The sequence below is a fragment of the Camellia sinensis genome, chromosome 3 (genome assembly GCF_055761805.1).
Source record: "Camellia sinensis isolate YWXY chromosome 3, ASM5576180v1, whole genome shotgun sequence".
Lineage (NCBI taxonomy): Eukaryota > Viridiplantae > Streptophyta > Magnoliopsida > Ericales > Theaceae > Camellia > Camellia sinensis.
This window is the reverse complement of record NC_138963.1, coordinates 88,488,540-88,506,600: the sequence shown is the minus strand read 5'-3', so window position 1 is coordinate 88,506,600 and position 18,061 is coordinate 88,488,540. Positions and strand designations below refer to the sequence as shown.

At 31.7% G+C, this 18,061-nt stretch overlaps 1 protein-coding gene and 1 long non-coding RNA gene across 2 annotated transcripts; both read left to right on the top strand.

The window, feature by feature from the left end:
* Positions 1–3,784: 3,784 nt before the first annotated feature.
* On the top strand, positions 3,785–5,396 carry LOC145820859 (scopoletin glucosyltransferase-like). The gene has a single exon (XM_082917485.1). The coding sequence runs from the start codon at positions 3,839–3,841 to the stop codon at positions 5,333–5,335; it is 1,497 nt and encodes a 498-aa protein (XP_082773611.1). The 5' UTR covers positions 3,785–3,838; the 3' UTR covers positions 5,336–5,396.
* A 7,247-nt stretch (positions 5,397–12,643) lies between these two features.
* On the top strand, positions 12,644–15,080 carry LOC145821055 (uncharacterized). Its single transcript, XR_014363096.1, has 4 exons — positions 12,644–12,870; positions 14,465–14,513; positions 14,633–14,751; positions 15,032–15,080. It is a non-coding gene; the product is annotated as an uncharacterized LOC145821055 (long non-coding RNA).
* The last annotated feature ends 2,981 nt before the right edge of the window (positions 15,081–18,061 follow it).

The window sequence follows — 18,061 nt, the reverse complement described above, 5'->3', positions numbered from 1 at the left end:
AATTATTAATAGTATCAATTAGTATAAAATTATTTCATTTTTTCTTTATAAATTAATTAGTGTCAATTAATGGCTTAATTAGCATCAATTAATACTAAAATTATTAATTAGTATAAATTAGTATAAAATTTATTTCATCAATAGCTAAAATGCATTATTATTATTATTATTATTATTATTATTATTATTTTATTAAAAAAACATTGAAAACCCTAGCTCCAGCACTCACAGTAGAGACGTGGCGGCGCTAGGGTTTGAGATCGCCTCGCACGGCCGGTCGCGATGGAAGATGGAGGACAACGATGAAGGCATAGAAATAAAGAGAGACCAACAACAACGTAAATCACGAAGAGAGAGAGAGAGAGAGAGAGAGCTAGGGTTTTGTCAGGCTGACAGCCCCTTCTTCTTCTTCTCCTCCTTCTCCTCCTTCTCATCTCACTGTCAGCAGCCCCTTGTAAAACCCTAGCCGCAATCACGAAAAGAGAGAGCTAGGGTTTTGTCACAGCGTCAGTCGCGAAGAGGGACGGAGAGCTAGGGTTTGTCACGCTATCAATCGCGATGAGAGAGAGAGAGAGAGAACGAGAGAGAGAGAGAGCTAGGGTTTCATAGTGCTAGGGCTTTAATGCCTCTGGTTCGTATGTAAGAGAGAGAGAGAAAGAGAGAGAAGAGAGAAAGCACTGGTTCACTGGTTCGTGTGAGAGAGAGAGAGCTCTGGTTCGTTGGAAATCACCTCCTTTTGTCAGAAATCGTCTCTCTGGTTCGTGTGAAGAGATAGAAATGAGTATGTTTGGTATATATATATGGCACACTTATAATAACTTGAAATTGTGAGGGGCATTTAAGTCATTTTGCCCCTCAAATTTCAACTGCGTGCTTAAGTTGAATCTGAAAAGCACCTCTTCCCCCACTCAAAGAATAATCACCTTTTTGACTTAATTTAAGCTAAAAGGTGATCACTTGAACTACACCAAACACACAAAAATCACTTAATTTAAGTTAAATGCTAAAATAAGTTGGATTTAAGCTCTACCAAACACACATATAATACTATAGAATATTACATGTCCATATTCTGAGATTATTGAATAATTACCCCGTATTGTGATAAAGGAGGATAAGCGTGGGTAGCCATTAAAGACTGATATTTTTATTAGTCTATTATCATACACCCTTCATTCTATTAGGTAATTTCAACTTTATTTCAAATACTAATATCATACTCTCTTCCTTCTATTTTATTAGTCAATTATTTTATTTTTTAGCATAAGTTACATTGATACTTCTTGAGATTTTTATTTAATAAAAATTCTCTTTTCACATTTAAAAAATTACATTATCCTCTCTGAAATTTGGAATCTTATGATAAATTATCCCATGAATTGTTGCACTTTTTCCTACAATTTCTTCTTCCTATCATCGTAACTATATTCTATAACTTTTCATCGTTAAATTCTACCTGGATATATTCTTATTGAGTGATGATATAAAAATATATATAGAATTTTCAAACAAAATTATATAATATAATGGTGACCTTTCACTTTAAAACAAAACACCTATAAATATTATTTATATTTACAACAATATCACTATCTCAACATTTTTATGATATATTTTTATATAAATTTGTATATATGAATATAATTTTTCATTTTTATTTCCATCATTATATCACAAAATATTATTGAGTGATGATATATAATTGAGTGTTTGAAAACACAATTTTTCATCATTAAATATTATCTGAACATATTCTTATTGAGTGATGATATACAAACATAAATTTTATATAGAATTTTCAAACACAATTATATAATATAATGGTGACTTTTCACTTTAAAATAAAACATCCATAAACATGATTTATATTTACAACAATATCACTATCACAACATTTTTTTGATATTTTTTGTATAAATTTTTATATACAAATATAAATTTTCATTTTTATTTCTATCATTATATCACAAAATATTATACTTCTTAACTATATTTAAATTATTCCTATCTAAAAAATAAAAATAAAAATTTGCTTAAAATATTTAAAAAATTCAGTAAAAAAAAAATATGGAACATAAAAAAAAAAAAAAAAACTTAATTTTTTGTGTGAATTAAATCAAATAAGTTTATTTTTATTTCCTTTGAAATGACATGAACAAAATATTTGTATTATTTTATTTTATATATATATATATATACAGGGACAAATATGTCATTTTAATCTGATAGGGGAGTACAAATGATTTATGCACTAGATTGCGCAAATGAGTGTTGTACTTTCATGAATTTGTAATTGTTTTTTTACTTTTCATTTTTTTTGGGATATTTTTCAAAAAAAAAGGAAAAGAAGAAAAGGAATTCTAGGATTGAAAGGGCATTTTGGCTCATATATCCTTCTAAAATTTTAAATCTTAGGAATCTTAACAATCAAATTAATTTTTGTTGTTCTTAAACTCTTACACAAGTATAAATGGAGGACGTCTCCCTAATTGTCTCAAAAAAAATAAAATAAAATTCAATATTAATTAGAAATTATTGAAATTTGATTTAAGAAGAAGTTTTAAAAAGTTAACTAATGCTTAGTACGAAATACAATATATTTGAAAATAATTGTCGAATGAACATAATTTGAGGCAATCACTTTCAAGTGAACCACTATAATGGATAGTAGATATGTAAATGAATTTTAGGGGAAAAAAAAAATGTCATTTTGACAAAATTTAATAATATTGAAAAAATAATATTTATTAATTTTGTTACTTTGTAACATGTGTATTTTTAGATTCGAAAATATATCTTAGTTTATTTTTTTTGAAAAGTATCATGATTTAAGGGAATTTGAAAAACATTAATTTATTGATCAATGAATCAATAATGAAATACATTTTGATGTTTTGAAATTCGAAAAAAAAAATGATTTTAGATTTCATAAAAAATGTTTTAAAAGGGTTAAAGTTTAAATGTCAAATATATTACCATATTAATCATATCACAATGACCAATGACTAGTAGTTCATTGATAGTTTTAAAATTAAAAAAATTTAAAAAAATAGATTAGAATTTCAATTTTTAAAAGGCCACAATATTTTTGTTTATATAATAATATAGATTTCAAAATTATAATAAAAGATATTTGTTACATTATCTAAGAATTTATAATGGTTCTTTCTAAGGCCTCGTTTGGGAACAGGTTAATTTAGTAACTTTTTAGCTAATTGACTAAAAAGGTAGGTAAAAAAAACTTGTATGTTTGGGATGACTTTTTGACTAATTACGAAAAACTGTGCAAAAAGTAGAGAGAAGCCGTAATTGTTGACTTTTTGGTATGACTAATTGGCTAATTGACTAATTTAGTAACTTTTTGACTAATTGACTAAAAAGGTAGCATCCTAAACGAGGCCTAAATTTAAAATAGTAATAAATTTTCATAATTTTTTTGACAATGCCAAGATGTAATAATAGTGATTTAAGTCCACAATTAAGAAAATTTATTTAGTGATCTTGCGGCATGACCAGATGGTGCCCGATAAGTATTGTGATTCATTGAAAAAAAAAAAGGATAAAATTTGATGGGCGCACGCCGGGTATGACATTTGAAGATTGATGGTAGCAGTGCCACATGATGCCGGGTGGCGACCGAAACCACCTAATATTTTTAATTTTATTTTTGTTTTTTATTAAATTAATGGAAAGTACTTTTGGCCTGAACCAAGATAAAAACCAAAACACTTGCAATGCCAATGTTCATTTATCTCTCAAACTTCTATGCCATCCATCATTTCTTGTTCTAGTTGTGTAAAAAAAAATTCCAAGGTCAAGGCCTTACCAATTCACCAATATGATGAACATGACTGAAACTAATCAGCTTCACATCATGTTCTTCCCTCTAATGGCTAAAGGCCACATGCTTCCAATCATGGACATGGCCAAACTCTTGGCCGCCCGCGGTGTCAAAACCACCATTGTCACCACCCCTCTCAACGCCCCTGTTTTCTTCTCCAAAACCACCCAATCATCGAAAAATCGCAGCATCAATATCGCCATCAAAGTCCTCAACTTCCCTGCCGAAGAGGCTGGTCTTCCTCAAGGCTTCGAAAGTCTCGATCTAATCACCTCCCATGAAACCCAGATGAAGTTCATCACCGCCATAAACATGCTTCAACAACCTCTCGAACAGATTCTTGAAGAATCTCGGCCGAATGCCCTCATCGCCGATATGTTCTTCCCATGGACAACAAATCTTGCAGCCAAGTTCGGAATTCCTAGATTGGTCTTCTATGGGTCTGGTTTTTTCACAACATGCATTACAGAGAGCTTAAATAAACACAAGCCTCACGAACATGTGAACTCCGATACAGAACCGTTTATCGTGCCTGTCCTTGCACACCAGATCAAATTAACCAGATTACAGTTGATAAGACTTCTATTGGAGAATGAGCAATCGAATGAGTTTACACGATTGCTGGACAGACTTGACGAGTCTTTCGAGAGTAGCTACGGAGTTATTTTCAATAGCTTCTATGAGCTCGAACCTGCTTTCACCGATCAGTACAAGCAAGGAAGGAAAGTCTGGCATATCGGCCCTGTTTCGCTTTGTAACAGGGACGATGACGACAAGGCTCAGAGAGGAAGGGAAGCATCCATCGACCAACACGATTGCTTGAAATGGCTCGATTCCAAGAAACCCAATTCGGTCGTTTACGTATGTTTCGGGTCTCTGACTCAATTCAGAGACTCGCAGTTGATTGAGATCGCAAAGGGGCTTGAAGCATCAGGGCAAGAATTCATATGGGTGGTGAGGAGAGAGAAAGAGGAAGATGATAACAATCCCAATTGGTTGCCAAAAGGGTTTGAAGAGAGAATGAGAGAGTCAGAGAAGGGACTGATAATCAGAGGTTGGGCACCGCAATTGATGATTCTTGAACATGAATCAGTGGGAAGCTTTGTGACTCACTGCGGTTGGAACTCTCTGATCGAAGGAGTGAGTGCGGGGTTGCCGATGGTGACGTGGCCGATATGCGCAGAGCAGTTTTTCAACGAAAAGCTTGTGACTGATGTGTTGAAGACAGGGGTTGGAGTGGGAGCTGAAGAGTGGGTTCAGTTTGGGGAACAGAGGGTGGTGGTGGGTTGGGAGGCAATAGAGAAGGGTGTGAGGAAAGTGATGGTGGTGACTGAGGAAGCAGAGGAGATGAGAAACAGAGCAAGAGGTTTGGGAGAGATGGCTAAGAGGGCTGTTGAAGAAGGTGGGTCGTCTTGGAATGATCTGAATGCTTTGGTTGAGGAACTCAGATCGTGCCGTGAGGTTGAGTCCAGCATGCATTTGACTTCTGTGTAAGTTTAGCAACTCCTAAAAAATATGTGTATATATATAAATAAGTTCAGTAACTATATATATATCTATATAATAAGGCAAGAGGGATTTTGAAAATGTCTTAAAATGTATGTGAGATACATTTGGTTTTAAGGGTTAAGATGAATCCTGAGTTTAGATCAATGGCCAAGATGAATCAGATGCATTTTCCACCCGTTTGAGTTCATCTGTCCCTCTCCCACGTCCCCAAACACGTTCTCTTCAGCTCCCTCTCTCCCACGTTCTCTGTCACAGTGTCTCTCATCACCACAGCCATTGAAGACCCTTCGAACCCTTCGATACCCACCCTCCCTCTTCGCTACGCTACTCCTCCTTCCCTTACAACCCTTCTCTTCGACCTGACCGAGGCTGTCACCGACCGAGCCTCCCTCCATCCGACGATCGAGTCGAGTCTCTCTCTCCGACGATCGAGTCTCGCTTCTCGCTGCTCAGTCCCGCCGGACTCTCTTCTGTCGACGATCTGTCTTCTCTCGACTCTCTCTCTCCGACCAGCCCGATTCTGTCTACGACCCGAACCAGGTATATAACTACAAATTGAAATCTGTTGTTGTAGAATTAGGTTTTTTGTTGTTGTTGTAGAATTTGGGATTTTTTGTTAAGGGTTTTTGTAAGGGAAAAAAAAAAAGAAAATTGAAATGTGTTGTTGTAGGGTATATGAGAAGCTCTGTTCGACGCTCTGGTATACGAGAAGCTCTCTCTCCAAAACCCTCGCCATACCCGAAAGTAAAACCTCTCTCTCTCTCTCTGTTTTGTGGATTGGATTATCATATTATATAACTCTCTCTACAACCGATTCAGATCTTGATGGGTTTGTAACAGAAGATTCAGATTATCATCAGGTGAAAACAGTGAAATAATAACTCTCTCTGCTGAAAATAGTGAAATAATTATCATCAGGTGAAATAATTTATCATCATATAAATGTTTACAGTAGAGATTTTAACTAAGCGGATGTGAGGCCAGTGCTTCTGGAAATATACTCATCAGGTAAATTAATTTATTGATGAGTATACCGGAAATGTTTATTGATGAGTATATTTCCAGTTTACTGATAAACTGGTAAATTAATATACTGGAATAATTTTATACTCATCATGATGATAAACTGGAAATATACTCATCTGGAAATATACTCATCAGGCCAGTGCTTCTGGAATATATTGAATATACTCATCAATATATACTTATACTGGAAATAATTTATATATTGAATATACTTATACTGGAATATATTGAATATACTCATCAATATATACTTATACTTAAATTCACTCTGGATGATATTTATACTTAATGGTTAAGAATAGCATTTTAAGAAAATATACCAGTAGCATTTTAAGAAAATATACCAGCATATATTTTAAACTAAGAAAATATATGGTTTAGAGATTTTCTTATACTGGACAACAGTTAAGACCCCTTAGACCGAAGATTCAGAGTGAGAGTTATTATTTCACTATTTTCACCTGATGATAAAATAATTTACCAACAGTTAGAGATTTTCTTATAATTTACAGTAGAGATTTTCTCATATAAATTCAGATTAAAATTTTAAATAACCCAAAAAACTTAAGCGGGAGAGAGATTACCGAAGATTCAGAGTGAAATATTATTTCTGAATTTATATGATGATAATTATTTCTAATCAGGTGAAATAATTTATAATGATAAATAACCCAAAAAACTATAAATTATTTTGGGTTTGCTGATAATTTATAAGATCTGAATTTATAAATTATTTCTAATAGGTGGAATAGTTGCCTCCAGTATAGAACCAGGTAGCAATGCAGAACAGGTGCAGAATGGAAGGACGCATCAAAAAGAAGCAAACTCGCTTCATCAGGATCCTCAATACGAAAAGCAAGAATTAAAAACCGCCCTGTTGTTGATGTCTAATGGTGAAATAATTATCATCAGGTGAAATAATTTATCATCATATAAATGTTTACAGTAGAGATTTTAACTAAGCGGATGTGAGGCCAGTGCTTCTGGAAATATACTCATCAGGTAAATTAATTTATTGATGAGTATACCGGAAATGTTTATTGATGAGTATATTTCCAGTTTACTGATAAACTGGTAAATTAATATACTGGAATAATTTTATACTCATCATGATGATAAACTGGAAATATACTCATCTGGAAATATACTCATCAGGCCAGTGCTTCTGGAATATATTGAATATACTCATCAATATATACTTATACTGGAAATAATTTATATATTGAATATACTTATACTGGAATATATTGAATATACTCATCAATATATACTTATACTTAAATTCACTCTGGATGATATTTATACTTAATGGTTAAGAATAGCATTTTAAGAAAATATACCAGTAGCATTTTAAGAAAATATACCAGCATATATTTTAAACTAAGAAAATATATGGTTTAGAGATTTTCTTATACTGGACAACAGTTAAGACCCCTTAGACCGAAGATTCAGAGTGAGAGTTATTATTTCACTATTTTCACCTGATGATAAAATAATTTACCAACAGTTAGAGATTTTCTTATAATTTACAGTAGAGATTTTCTCATATAAATTCAGATTAAAATTTTAAATAACCCAAAAAACTTAAGCGGGAGAGAGATTACCGAAGATTCAGAGTGAAATATTATTTCTGAATTTATATGATGATAATTATTTCTAATCAGGTGAAATAATTTATAATGATAAATAACCCAAAAAACTATAAATTATTTTGGGTTTGCTGATAATTTATAAGATCTGAATTTATAAATTATTTCTAATAGGTGGAATAGTTGCCTCCAGTATAGAACCAGGTAGCAATGCAGAACAGGTGCAGAATGGAAGGACGCATCAAAAAGAAGCAAACTCGCTTCATCAGGATCCTCAATACGAAAAGCAAGAATTAAAAACCGCCCTGTTGTTGATGTCTAATGGTGAAATAATTATCATCAGGTGAAATAATTTATCATCATATAAATGTTTACAGTAGAGATTTTAACTAAGCGGATGTGAGGCCAGTGCTTCTGGAAATATACTCATCAGGTAAATTAATTTATTGATGAGTATACCGGAAATGTTTATTGATGAGTATATTTCCAGTTTACTGATAAACTGGTAAATTAATATACTGGAATAATTTTATACTCATCATGATGATAAACTGGAAATATACTCATCTGGAAATATACTCATCAGGCCAGTGCTTCTGGAATATATTGAATATACTCATCAATATATACTTATACTGGAAATAATTTATATATTGAATATACTTATACTGGAATATATTGAATATACTCATCAATATATACTTATACTTAAATTCACTCTGGATGATATTTATACTTAATGGTTAAGAATAGCATTTTAAGAAAATATACCAGTAGCATTTTAAGAAAATATACCAGCATATATTTTAAACTAAGAAAATATATGGTTTAGAGATTTTCTTATACTGGACAACAGTTAAGACCCCTTAGACCGAAGATTCAGAGTGAGAGTTATTATTTCACTATTTTCACCTGATGATAAAATAATTTACCAACAGTTAGAGATTTTCTTATAATTTACAGTAGAGATTTTCTCATATAAATTCAGATTAAAATTTTAAATAACCCAAAAAACTTAAGCGGGAGAGAGATTACCGAAGATTCAGAGTGAAATATTATTTCTGAATTTATATGATGATAATTATTTCTAATCAGGTGAAATAATTTATAATGATAAATAACCCAAAAAACTATAAATTATTTTGGGTTTGCTGATAATTTATAAGATCTGAATTTATAAATTATTTCTAATAGGTGGAATAGTTGCCTCCAGTATAGAACCAGGTAGCAATGCAGAACAGGTGCAGAATGGAAGGACGCATCAAAAAGAAGCAAACTCGCTTCATCAGGATCCTCAATACGAAAAGCAAGAATTAAAAACCGCCCTGTTGTTGATGTCTAATGGGAGCAATATGCATTGGGTACGACCTTTATATACATGTAAATCATATTTGTTGACACCTATGTAAACACAATCTTTGCTTGAAATGTGGTTAGAACATTTTTACTTATTTATTAATGAATCATCTTATGTGTTCACAGGTCATTAAGATGGTTATGAAAATGGATGCTGCTGAGCCCTTCAATGTTCCAGTGGATCCTGTTGCCCTGGCAATACCTGTAAGTGTAACTTCTTTATAGATGCTTCTCATGTGTATTATTTTAGGAACATGCTGCTAACTTTAAATTTATGGCCACTGAGAATTTCGGGTGCAATATATTTGAACCCAAATGGTTTGGAGGAAACAACTTTCCAGACATTTTGGAGTGGGTTTTATGTTGGTTAGCTCATCATTTGGGGGAGCAGAGTGGAATGTTTTTTTTTCCATTCAATGCTTTTTGTCTTTTTTAAGAGTTAGGTAGGTTAGTTATGAACACTTGGGAGTTTATTACGTAGGAGAGCAATGCATGGGTTGTTTCTCTATGTTTGAAGTATCATGTTCCTTTTTTCAATTACTGAAAGTGGAAAGTTCAAGGATTGATGGGGATAAGACTTCAAAGTCGAAAGCTTTGGTTGATTCGAAGAGTAAAAGTAGTAGAAAGCACGATGGTGGTGGTGGTGAGAAGATTGAATCAAGTGGGGGTTTAGTGGGAGAGAAAGAAAACAGTAAGAGTAGCAACAAAGTTAAGGATTCTAGGAGTAAGAGTAAGAGTAGCAGCAAAGTCTGAAAAAGATTTGGGGCGAAAATATAAGGATTCAAAGGAAAAGGAACGTGTGGTGGAGAAGAAGATTCATGAAACAGAGGTAACTGTCGATGGTGAAGAGCGACAAGGCAAACCTGGTAGAGAAAATACGGGTAAGGTAACTAATTGTTGTGTTTTTAGTCGATTGATGATTTGGATTGATGGTGGTGTTGTTGGTGTTGTTTTGTTTGTTCAATTTTTCACTATATAAAGAAAAAATCTATAATTAGGCATAATTGAGATTGTAAATAGCCTCTTGACAGAAAGAAAATATAGCAATGGGATTGCTCTGCATCTTCTTTGATTTGGAAATTGCAGAGATTAAGACCTGTGTTTGTTTTTAAATGTAACAAGTCAATGAGGAAGTCAACAATAGTACCTTGTGAGTTTGTGTGAAGATATGCTTAGAAGTATGCAGCATGATTTAATCTTTACTACACACACACTAATACAGAGAGGGAGATCGTATGTACATATATAGATATTTTATTGAATTTTATAGATATTTTGTGGTTCAAGATCAACTGGATTCGTTCATTTCTAGGTTTGATTTTCATTCTTTGGCATTTAAATTCGCTTCTGTAACTAGAGATTTGAACAATTCTATGGAGTTATTTATTTTTCCTTTAATTCTGAATTGAGTTTACATGATCAGATAGTGTTTTATGAATTTGGATCTGGGTCTTTTCTTGATTTCATGGTAATTGACTAGAAAATAAAAAAATTTAAGAATTTCATTGTCTTTTGAAAATTTCATTGTCTTAGCTCTCAATATTTTAGCTTAAAATTTAAAAAATAAAAAAAAAATTTTTAAAAGTAAACGACCTATACCAAAAAATAAAAAGAAAAAAATTTCCCTCTATTTTGTACAATTTTTCATAAAAAATTAAAAAGTTATTCAAAATATATTAATTTTTTTACCTTATATTTTAATAAAAAAATTAAAAATTATTAAAATAACTTATTCCAAACCAGGTCTAATATCCTTTAAAAGTTTATTTATTTATTTATCTATTTGTGCATTTATTTTTTGTAGATGAGTTTTTGAATTGACCCGTTAGGTAATACTTAATTGGCTTAGTTATGTGATTGCCAAGGAACCCAGTTGCTGCAACTGTGTAATATTCTTTTTCTTTCTCCCATATATTTTTATTCTAGGATTGCCAAAAGGTTTACAAGACAATAAGTTGAAATTTGTGCTTAGCTTTGTACTTATTCCATAGTTGATCCTTTAGCTATTGGTTGACATTGTGTCATGCATTTTATATCTGTTTGAAAATTGAGTACGTTGTGATTTCTGAAATGGGTTTGATGGGTTTTGATTTCTGAAATTTGAAATGGATTTGATGGGTTTAATTCGCAGAAATTCAAAGTTAAATGGATTTCTAATAATTTGATTTCTAATTTCTAATAATTTGTCTTCCCAAAGTAAACGCAGAGAGATGGTGAAACTGTAAGTCTCTAATTTTAATTCGGTGTAAGCTATTTTAATTGTTGTGGTTGGAGTGGTTGTGATTTCTGAAATGGGTTTGATGGGTTTTGATTTTTAATAATTTGAAATGGATTTGATGGGTTTAGTTAAATTTGTATGAAACAATAATATTAGGAGTCAATAACTCAAAACACACCCACACAAATATGAAACAACATTTGATGATAAAGAGGATTACATGGTATTCTTATGTCTTTGATTTCTACTTTCAACTAGAAATTCATTGCTCTTATTGCAACCATGGTATTCTTCTTCCCATAAAATTGTTGATTTGTAGGTATATGATTGATATCCTCTGTGGTTGGAGTGGTTGTGATTTCATCCATAAATTTTCTGGATTCAAACATTAGGATTCAAATTGTTTACAAGCTCTGTCAAATCATATGGTTTGGACCATGAATTGGAAAACACATGTCCATGTTCCACATATTTTTCTAGCAGATGTGTTTGATAATTGAGGAATACTAGATAATTATAGGATTTGTGTGTGTTAGATAATTAAATGTGTTATATATTGGTTTCTAGGTGTGGATTTGGGATGGGTGTTAGTGTTTCGGATCATATTTTCATGAATTGAATGATTTATATTATAGGATTCGTTGAGTACATCATTTGCATAAAAAATCAAGTTAATGGAATAAATATAGACTCATGATCAAACTCCACTTTTTAAAAAAATTATCAAAATCATATTAACTATTTATTTTTTTTAAAACATAAACATAAACATAATCTTATTATAAATTATAAATATATAATTAATCTGAATTATTTAATCTCTTCTCCCTATTAGATCTCAACCCACTACGGCACCTCCGTCCTCCATCGCAGAGAAACTGTAAATCATCTATACCCATCTCTGATTTTTATTTTATATTTTATATTTTTTGAATATTAATATTAAATCGGAATCAGAAGCGAACAGTTTTTCTTCTTCTTCTTCCATTAATATTAATATTTCAGAAATTAAGAGGACAAATTATCTCTTTATTTGAATTTATGTTTGAATCAGATTTTGTTTCTTTTGTTATATAGATTACCATGTCATATTGTTCATTATGGTTTCATGTCTATAAATCGTGAACAACTTTTTTTTTTTTCTTCCATCTTTCTGTATCATTAATTTACATGATTTTGTTAGTTCTGCTAAGCCCAGTTAGAAGAAAACATGTATCATCCTCAATTCATATAGTTTTGCGTTTTTTATTAGTTGGGTAATGAATTCAGTTTCTGCTTGAAATTTCAGATTTTGCCTTCAAAGGCTTGCGAAGAAAGCAAAAAATTTCCAGGTGAGATTCTAATTGCGAACATATTCAGTTTGCTTTGAAATCCTTGACTTGGGTTCATTTCTGTTTATCATCATTTCCACAAAAATGCATAGTCAGTCTATACATGCGTAATAAAATTTTCAATACATTTCATTATGTATTCACCTTAAACTGGGGATATGACTCATGAGAGCAGGGGCATTATTCATTCTTCATAGCAGATGACAGAAAATGAAACACTTCTCACCTAATTTAAGTGTTTTTAGGTGAGAATATGGCTATGTAGGTGAGAATATTTAGGTGAGAATATGGCTACATAGCCATATCAGAAAATGAAAATTTTCTGATTATTAGGTGAGAATATTTTCTGATTATTTACTACATAGCCCTGGGGCATTATTCAAAATACCCAGAAATGTGACATTTCATGGTGTTTTTAACTTCTATTTTCTGATTAATGTGACGAAATGAAACAAAATAAGAGAATCCCATTATTACCATTTGTAAATATATACCCAAAAAATAAATAAATAAATCAAAGATCTCTAATAACGTGACATAAAGAAAAATTCCTAAGAACAAGCTGGTGCTTTGAAATCTTTAAGAGTTGCAAAAACAATAGAATCAGGTGCAACACTGATAGGGTTTGAAGCATGCACGAGCACTGGATACATAGCTGGTATATCCTTTGACTCTGTGAGCACCAAGGGGACACCATTTAACATCAACACATCACTTTGAATATTGCCATCTGTTGGAGTCAAGTGGTACTCTTCCCTGTGGATTTGTTGTTGGTTATCATCATAGTTGTCAGGATAGAAGTTCAAGTCATCCGCAACCGAAACTTCATAGGTAGTAGAATTTGACATGTTGATTAGAAGCAGTGAAATGCCCGACTGAGATAAAATAGAGTAAATGAATTTAATTAATGAAGTGATAGCTAAATGATATATTATTGAGAAGAAAGAGAAATTAAGCTAAAAAAGGTTAAGAATATTGCACTTACTTCTTTCTTTGAACAATGAGAATATACGCATAGATAAGGGGAACTGTCATAAGTGGTCTGAAGTACAATCTTTCCCATTAAGCGATGCCACAGAAGAGCACTGTAGAAGAGCCAACCAAACATTAATATAGAATAAATGTGTCAAAATGATAATTTCAGCTTTATTAAATAGTAAAGGGTTTTAGAAAATCTCAATATTGACTAACCCGTAATAATCCGAATTAGGGATAAATGTTGTAGTGTTGAGAAGGCCATAATTTCCTCCAATCAATGCCTGTCTGCAGAAAATCAATTTTAGGAAAATATTCTGATATGGCTATGTAGGAAAATTATCCAGTTTTATGTCACATTTCTGGGTATTTTTCCAAAAATGAAAAACAGATGACAGAAAATGAAAACGCAACTAAACAAGTACTTAAAATGATGGCCATTTTTAGAATTTTTCATTGTCTTCGTTTTTCAAAAAAACTACAAACAGAAACACAACTAAACGGCTAGGAAAATTATTTGTTCTATGTCACATATCGGGGTCATATACTATCCCAGAAAAATATATAGCAAAGAATAAGTTATTCAAAGATCTCATGTCGATTTTATCTCACACTGCAGGGAATAAGTTATTCAAAGCTTGCGAATTTACCACCTATAGTCGGCCTCTGTGAGTATTCAACACCCTTACTCTGTTTTTCTTGCTAATTAAGTTCAACAAACTATTAAATTCATAAGATTTGATAGTCTTTAATGTATTAATTTTACTTGAATTGCGTTTTTATGCAGACTCAAGCTTCGTGGGATGCAGATTTTTATGTGAAGACAGTCATATTTTGCTGCTGCTGTTGCTTCATGGGATGCAGATTTTTATGTCAAAGTTGATGATGATGTTCATGTAAATATAGGTAAGAAATTTGTTTTTAGTACTTGATATAAAAATAAAATGCATACATGAAGGTCTAAAATCCAATACATAGATGCAAGACACTCAATGTGTTACAACTTTTAAATTCCCAATCGGGGTAGAAACTTCAGATGCCCATGTTCATATGAACCTCTAAATTCAAATCTACGACTGATATGATTGATTCAACAAGTTTTACTTGAAAATGAAATTATATATGTTTGTAACTCTACAAATTATTTATTTATTTTGTTGCATTGGGTAAGATGTAAATTTTGCAGCAACACTAGGAGAAACTTTGGCAAGATACAGGAAAAAGCCACGGGTGCAGAAGTAAGTGGAATTTTGTCCTAAAATTCTTGCTGTTAACTGGATGTTGAGAAAGTGTTAAGCTTTTAGATGTCTTATTTGTGCCTTCTGTGGAACAGGGGAGTGAGGTACCATGAACTTGAATCTTGGAAATTCGAGGAGGTAGGAAACAGGTATTTTAGACATGCTACAGGACAACTATATGCCATTTCAAAAGATTTGGCTACTTACATCTCGATAAACCAGTTAAGTTACACTCTCACATGGTGTTAAAAATGAGAGATCAAAAAAAGAAACGTGTATATCACTGAAGTCATTTTTGCACAGAGAGAGTGTGGGTTTTTGATGATGATACAAATTATGGGGTTTTGATCTCTGCAAATGTGTGTGTATATATGTATGAGGAATTTGGGGATCCTAGAGGTGAGAAAGATGAAGAAAAATGAAAACCATGTCTCTGGAAATGTGTTTGTCAATTGTGATGCATGAGTCCTAGAGAGAGAATCTCTCCTTATCCTTTTTTTTTAAAAAGTTAATTACACTTTTGATGAGGCACATCTGTCTAACTAGCTATATATTATATAAGTAAAAGTGAGTTTTTGTGAAGAGTTCTGTGAATTTAATCCTAACATTATTTTTTTAATCCTAACATTATTTACACCGTGCCTGCAGGCACGGGCATACGCTAGTATATATATATGTAAGGTCAGTAACTTTTAGCAATTGCATGTGTGCGTAATAGCTTGCTGGTTATGTCGTGTTTAGTTGGAGTAAGGATCCACTCTTTACTTTTGTGTACTTGCTCTTATTCGGTGGGTCATTGAATCCCTTTTTTTAGTTTAACTTCAATAATTTCAATAGTTTATATTTTAAGACTTATCGAGTATATTATATTTATAAAAAATTAAGTTAATTGGATATTAAAATTATGTGTTCGGATCATCAAATTAAATATTATTTTATTAAAAAATAAAATTATTTATTAATTTTTTTTAATATACGATTTTCAATTCGATGATCTGAATACGTGATTTTCAATATCCGATCAATTTGAATTTTTAAAGTTATGATGTTCCCGTTTGGTAGAGTTGTGTAAAAGTAATTATAGATTATTGTCCTGTTTGGTAGGGCTTATTTCTAGCTTATTTCAGCTATTAGCTTAATTTAAGCTATTTTGATGTATTTGGTTCAGCTTAACAATACAGTTTATACATTTTTGTAAGTAAAAAATCAACTTATTCTTTGAGTGGGGGAGGAGAAGCTTAATTTGTAAGTCAAAAATCAACTTATGTTCACAGCTATAAGTTATAAGCTGTTAGGGTATAAGTTATAATCACTTTCTCACAACTCTACCAAACGAGATAACTTAACAGATTATGACTTATAGCTGTAAACATAAGCTGTTAAGTTGTTAGGTGGAGCTGTGGGATTATGGATTTAAGCAGTTGAGTAATGTTTGGTTAATAAGTTGTAAAATAATTTTTTATTGTGTAATTATCCTTTTTGCCTTTATATGATATAAAAATGATTATAAATGATTATTTTGTCATATTTTTCAGTTTTAATTAAAAAAAAATTATTTCATTAATAAAAGTTAATATAATTAGCATTACAAAAATTATCATTTCATTAATAGTATCAATTAGTATAAAATTATTTCATTTTTTCATTATAAATTAATTAATGTCAATTAATGGCTTAATTTGCATCAATTAATACTAAAATTATTAATAGTATCAATTAGTATAAAATTATTTCATTTTTTCATTATAAATTAATTACTTGCAATTAATGGCTTAATAAGCATCAATTAATACTTAAATTATTAATAGCATCAATTAGTATAAAATTATTTCATTTTTCATTATAAATTAATTAGTGTCAATTAATGGCTTAATTAGCATTAATTAATACTAAAATTATTAATAGTACCAATTAGTATAAATTTTTTCATTTTTTCATTACAAATTAATTAATATCAATTAATAGCTTAATTAGCATCAATTATTATTTTTTATTCATTAATTAATATTATTTTTATTAAAAAAACACCGAAAACCTCTACACACACGCAAAAAACTGAAAACCCTAGCTCCGGCGGGGCACAGTGACAATGATTCAACGATAAGGTTTGAGATTGATCCACACAGAGAGAGAGAGAGACAGAGAGAGAGAGAGATCACTAGGGTTTTGTCAGGCGATTGTCATCGCCAGGGTCTCTGGTTCAGATCGCGATGGAGAGATCGCGATGGTTAATACGAAGAGTACATTCTCATCTCGTCCTCGCTGACACGAACCCCTTCGGCAATCATCCAACTTCATACGAAGTCCTCAAACACTACAAACACACACGCACACACACATATATACATATATAACAGATATGATATTTGAGATCAAAGGAGACCACACAGAGATCTGAAATTTGTGTGGATTTTAGGCGACATTCCACCCTCCGAACTCAAGATTGACGACAAAAAACCCTAGGTATGGCGCCATCGATGTAGCGCACACACAGAGAGAAAGAGAAGAGAGAGATCTCTGGTTCATGTTCGTGCGAGAGAGAGAGATCTGTGGTTTGTCAGAAATCGATTGAAAATCCCTGGAAATCGCCAGACAACTTCGTACAAGAGACAAAAATGAGAGTGTTTTGATTTATATACATGGTACACTTGTAATAACTTGAAATTGTGAGGGGCATTTAAGTCATTTTGCTCCTCAAATTGTAGCTGCTTGTTAAGCTGATTGGAAAAGCTTCTCCTCCCCCACTCAAAGGAAAAACTGATTTTTGACTTATAAAAAGTTATAATCTGTATTATTAAACTGAACCAAACACACAAAAATAACTTAAATTAAATGAAAAGCTAAAAATAAGTATTATTAAACTGAACCAAACACACCAAAATAGCTTAAATTAAACTAAAAGCTTAAACAAGCTAAAAATAAGCCCTACCAAACAGGGTCGATATATTCAATAAATCTTAAAATATGAACAATTTGAA

Coding starts and splice junctions, on each gene's coding strand:
- LOC145820859 (XM_082917485.1), top strand. CDS start 3,839: ATGATGAACATGACTGAAACTAATCAGCTTCACATCATGTTCTTCCCT.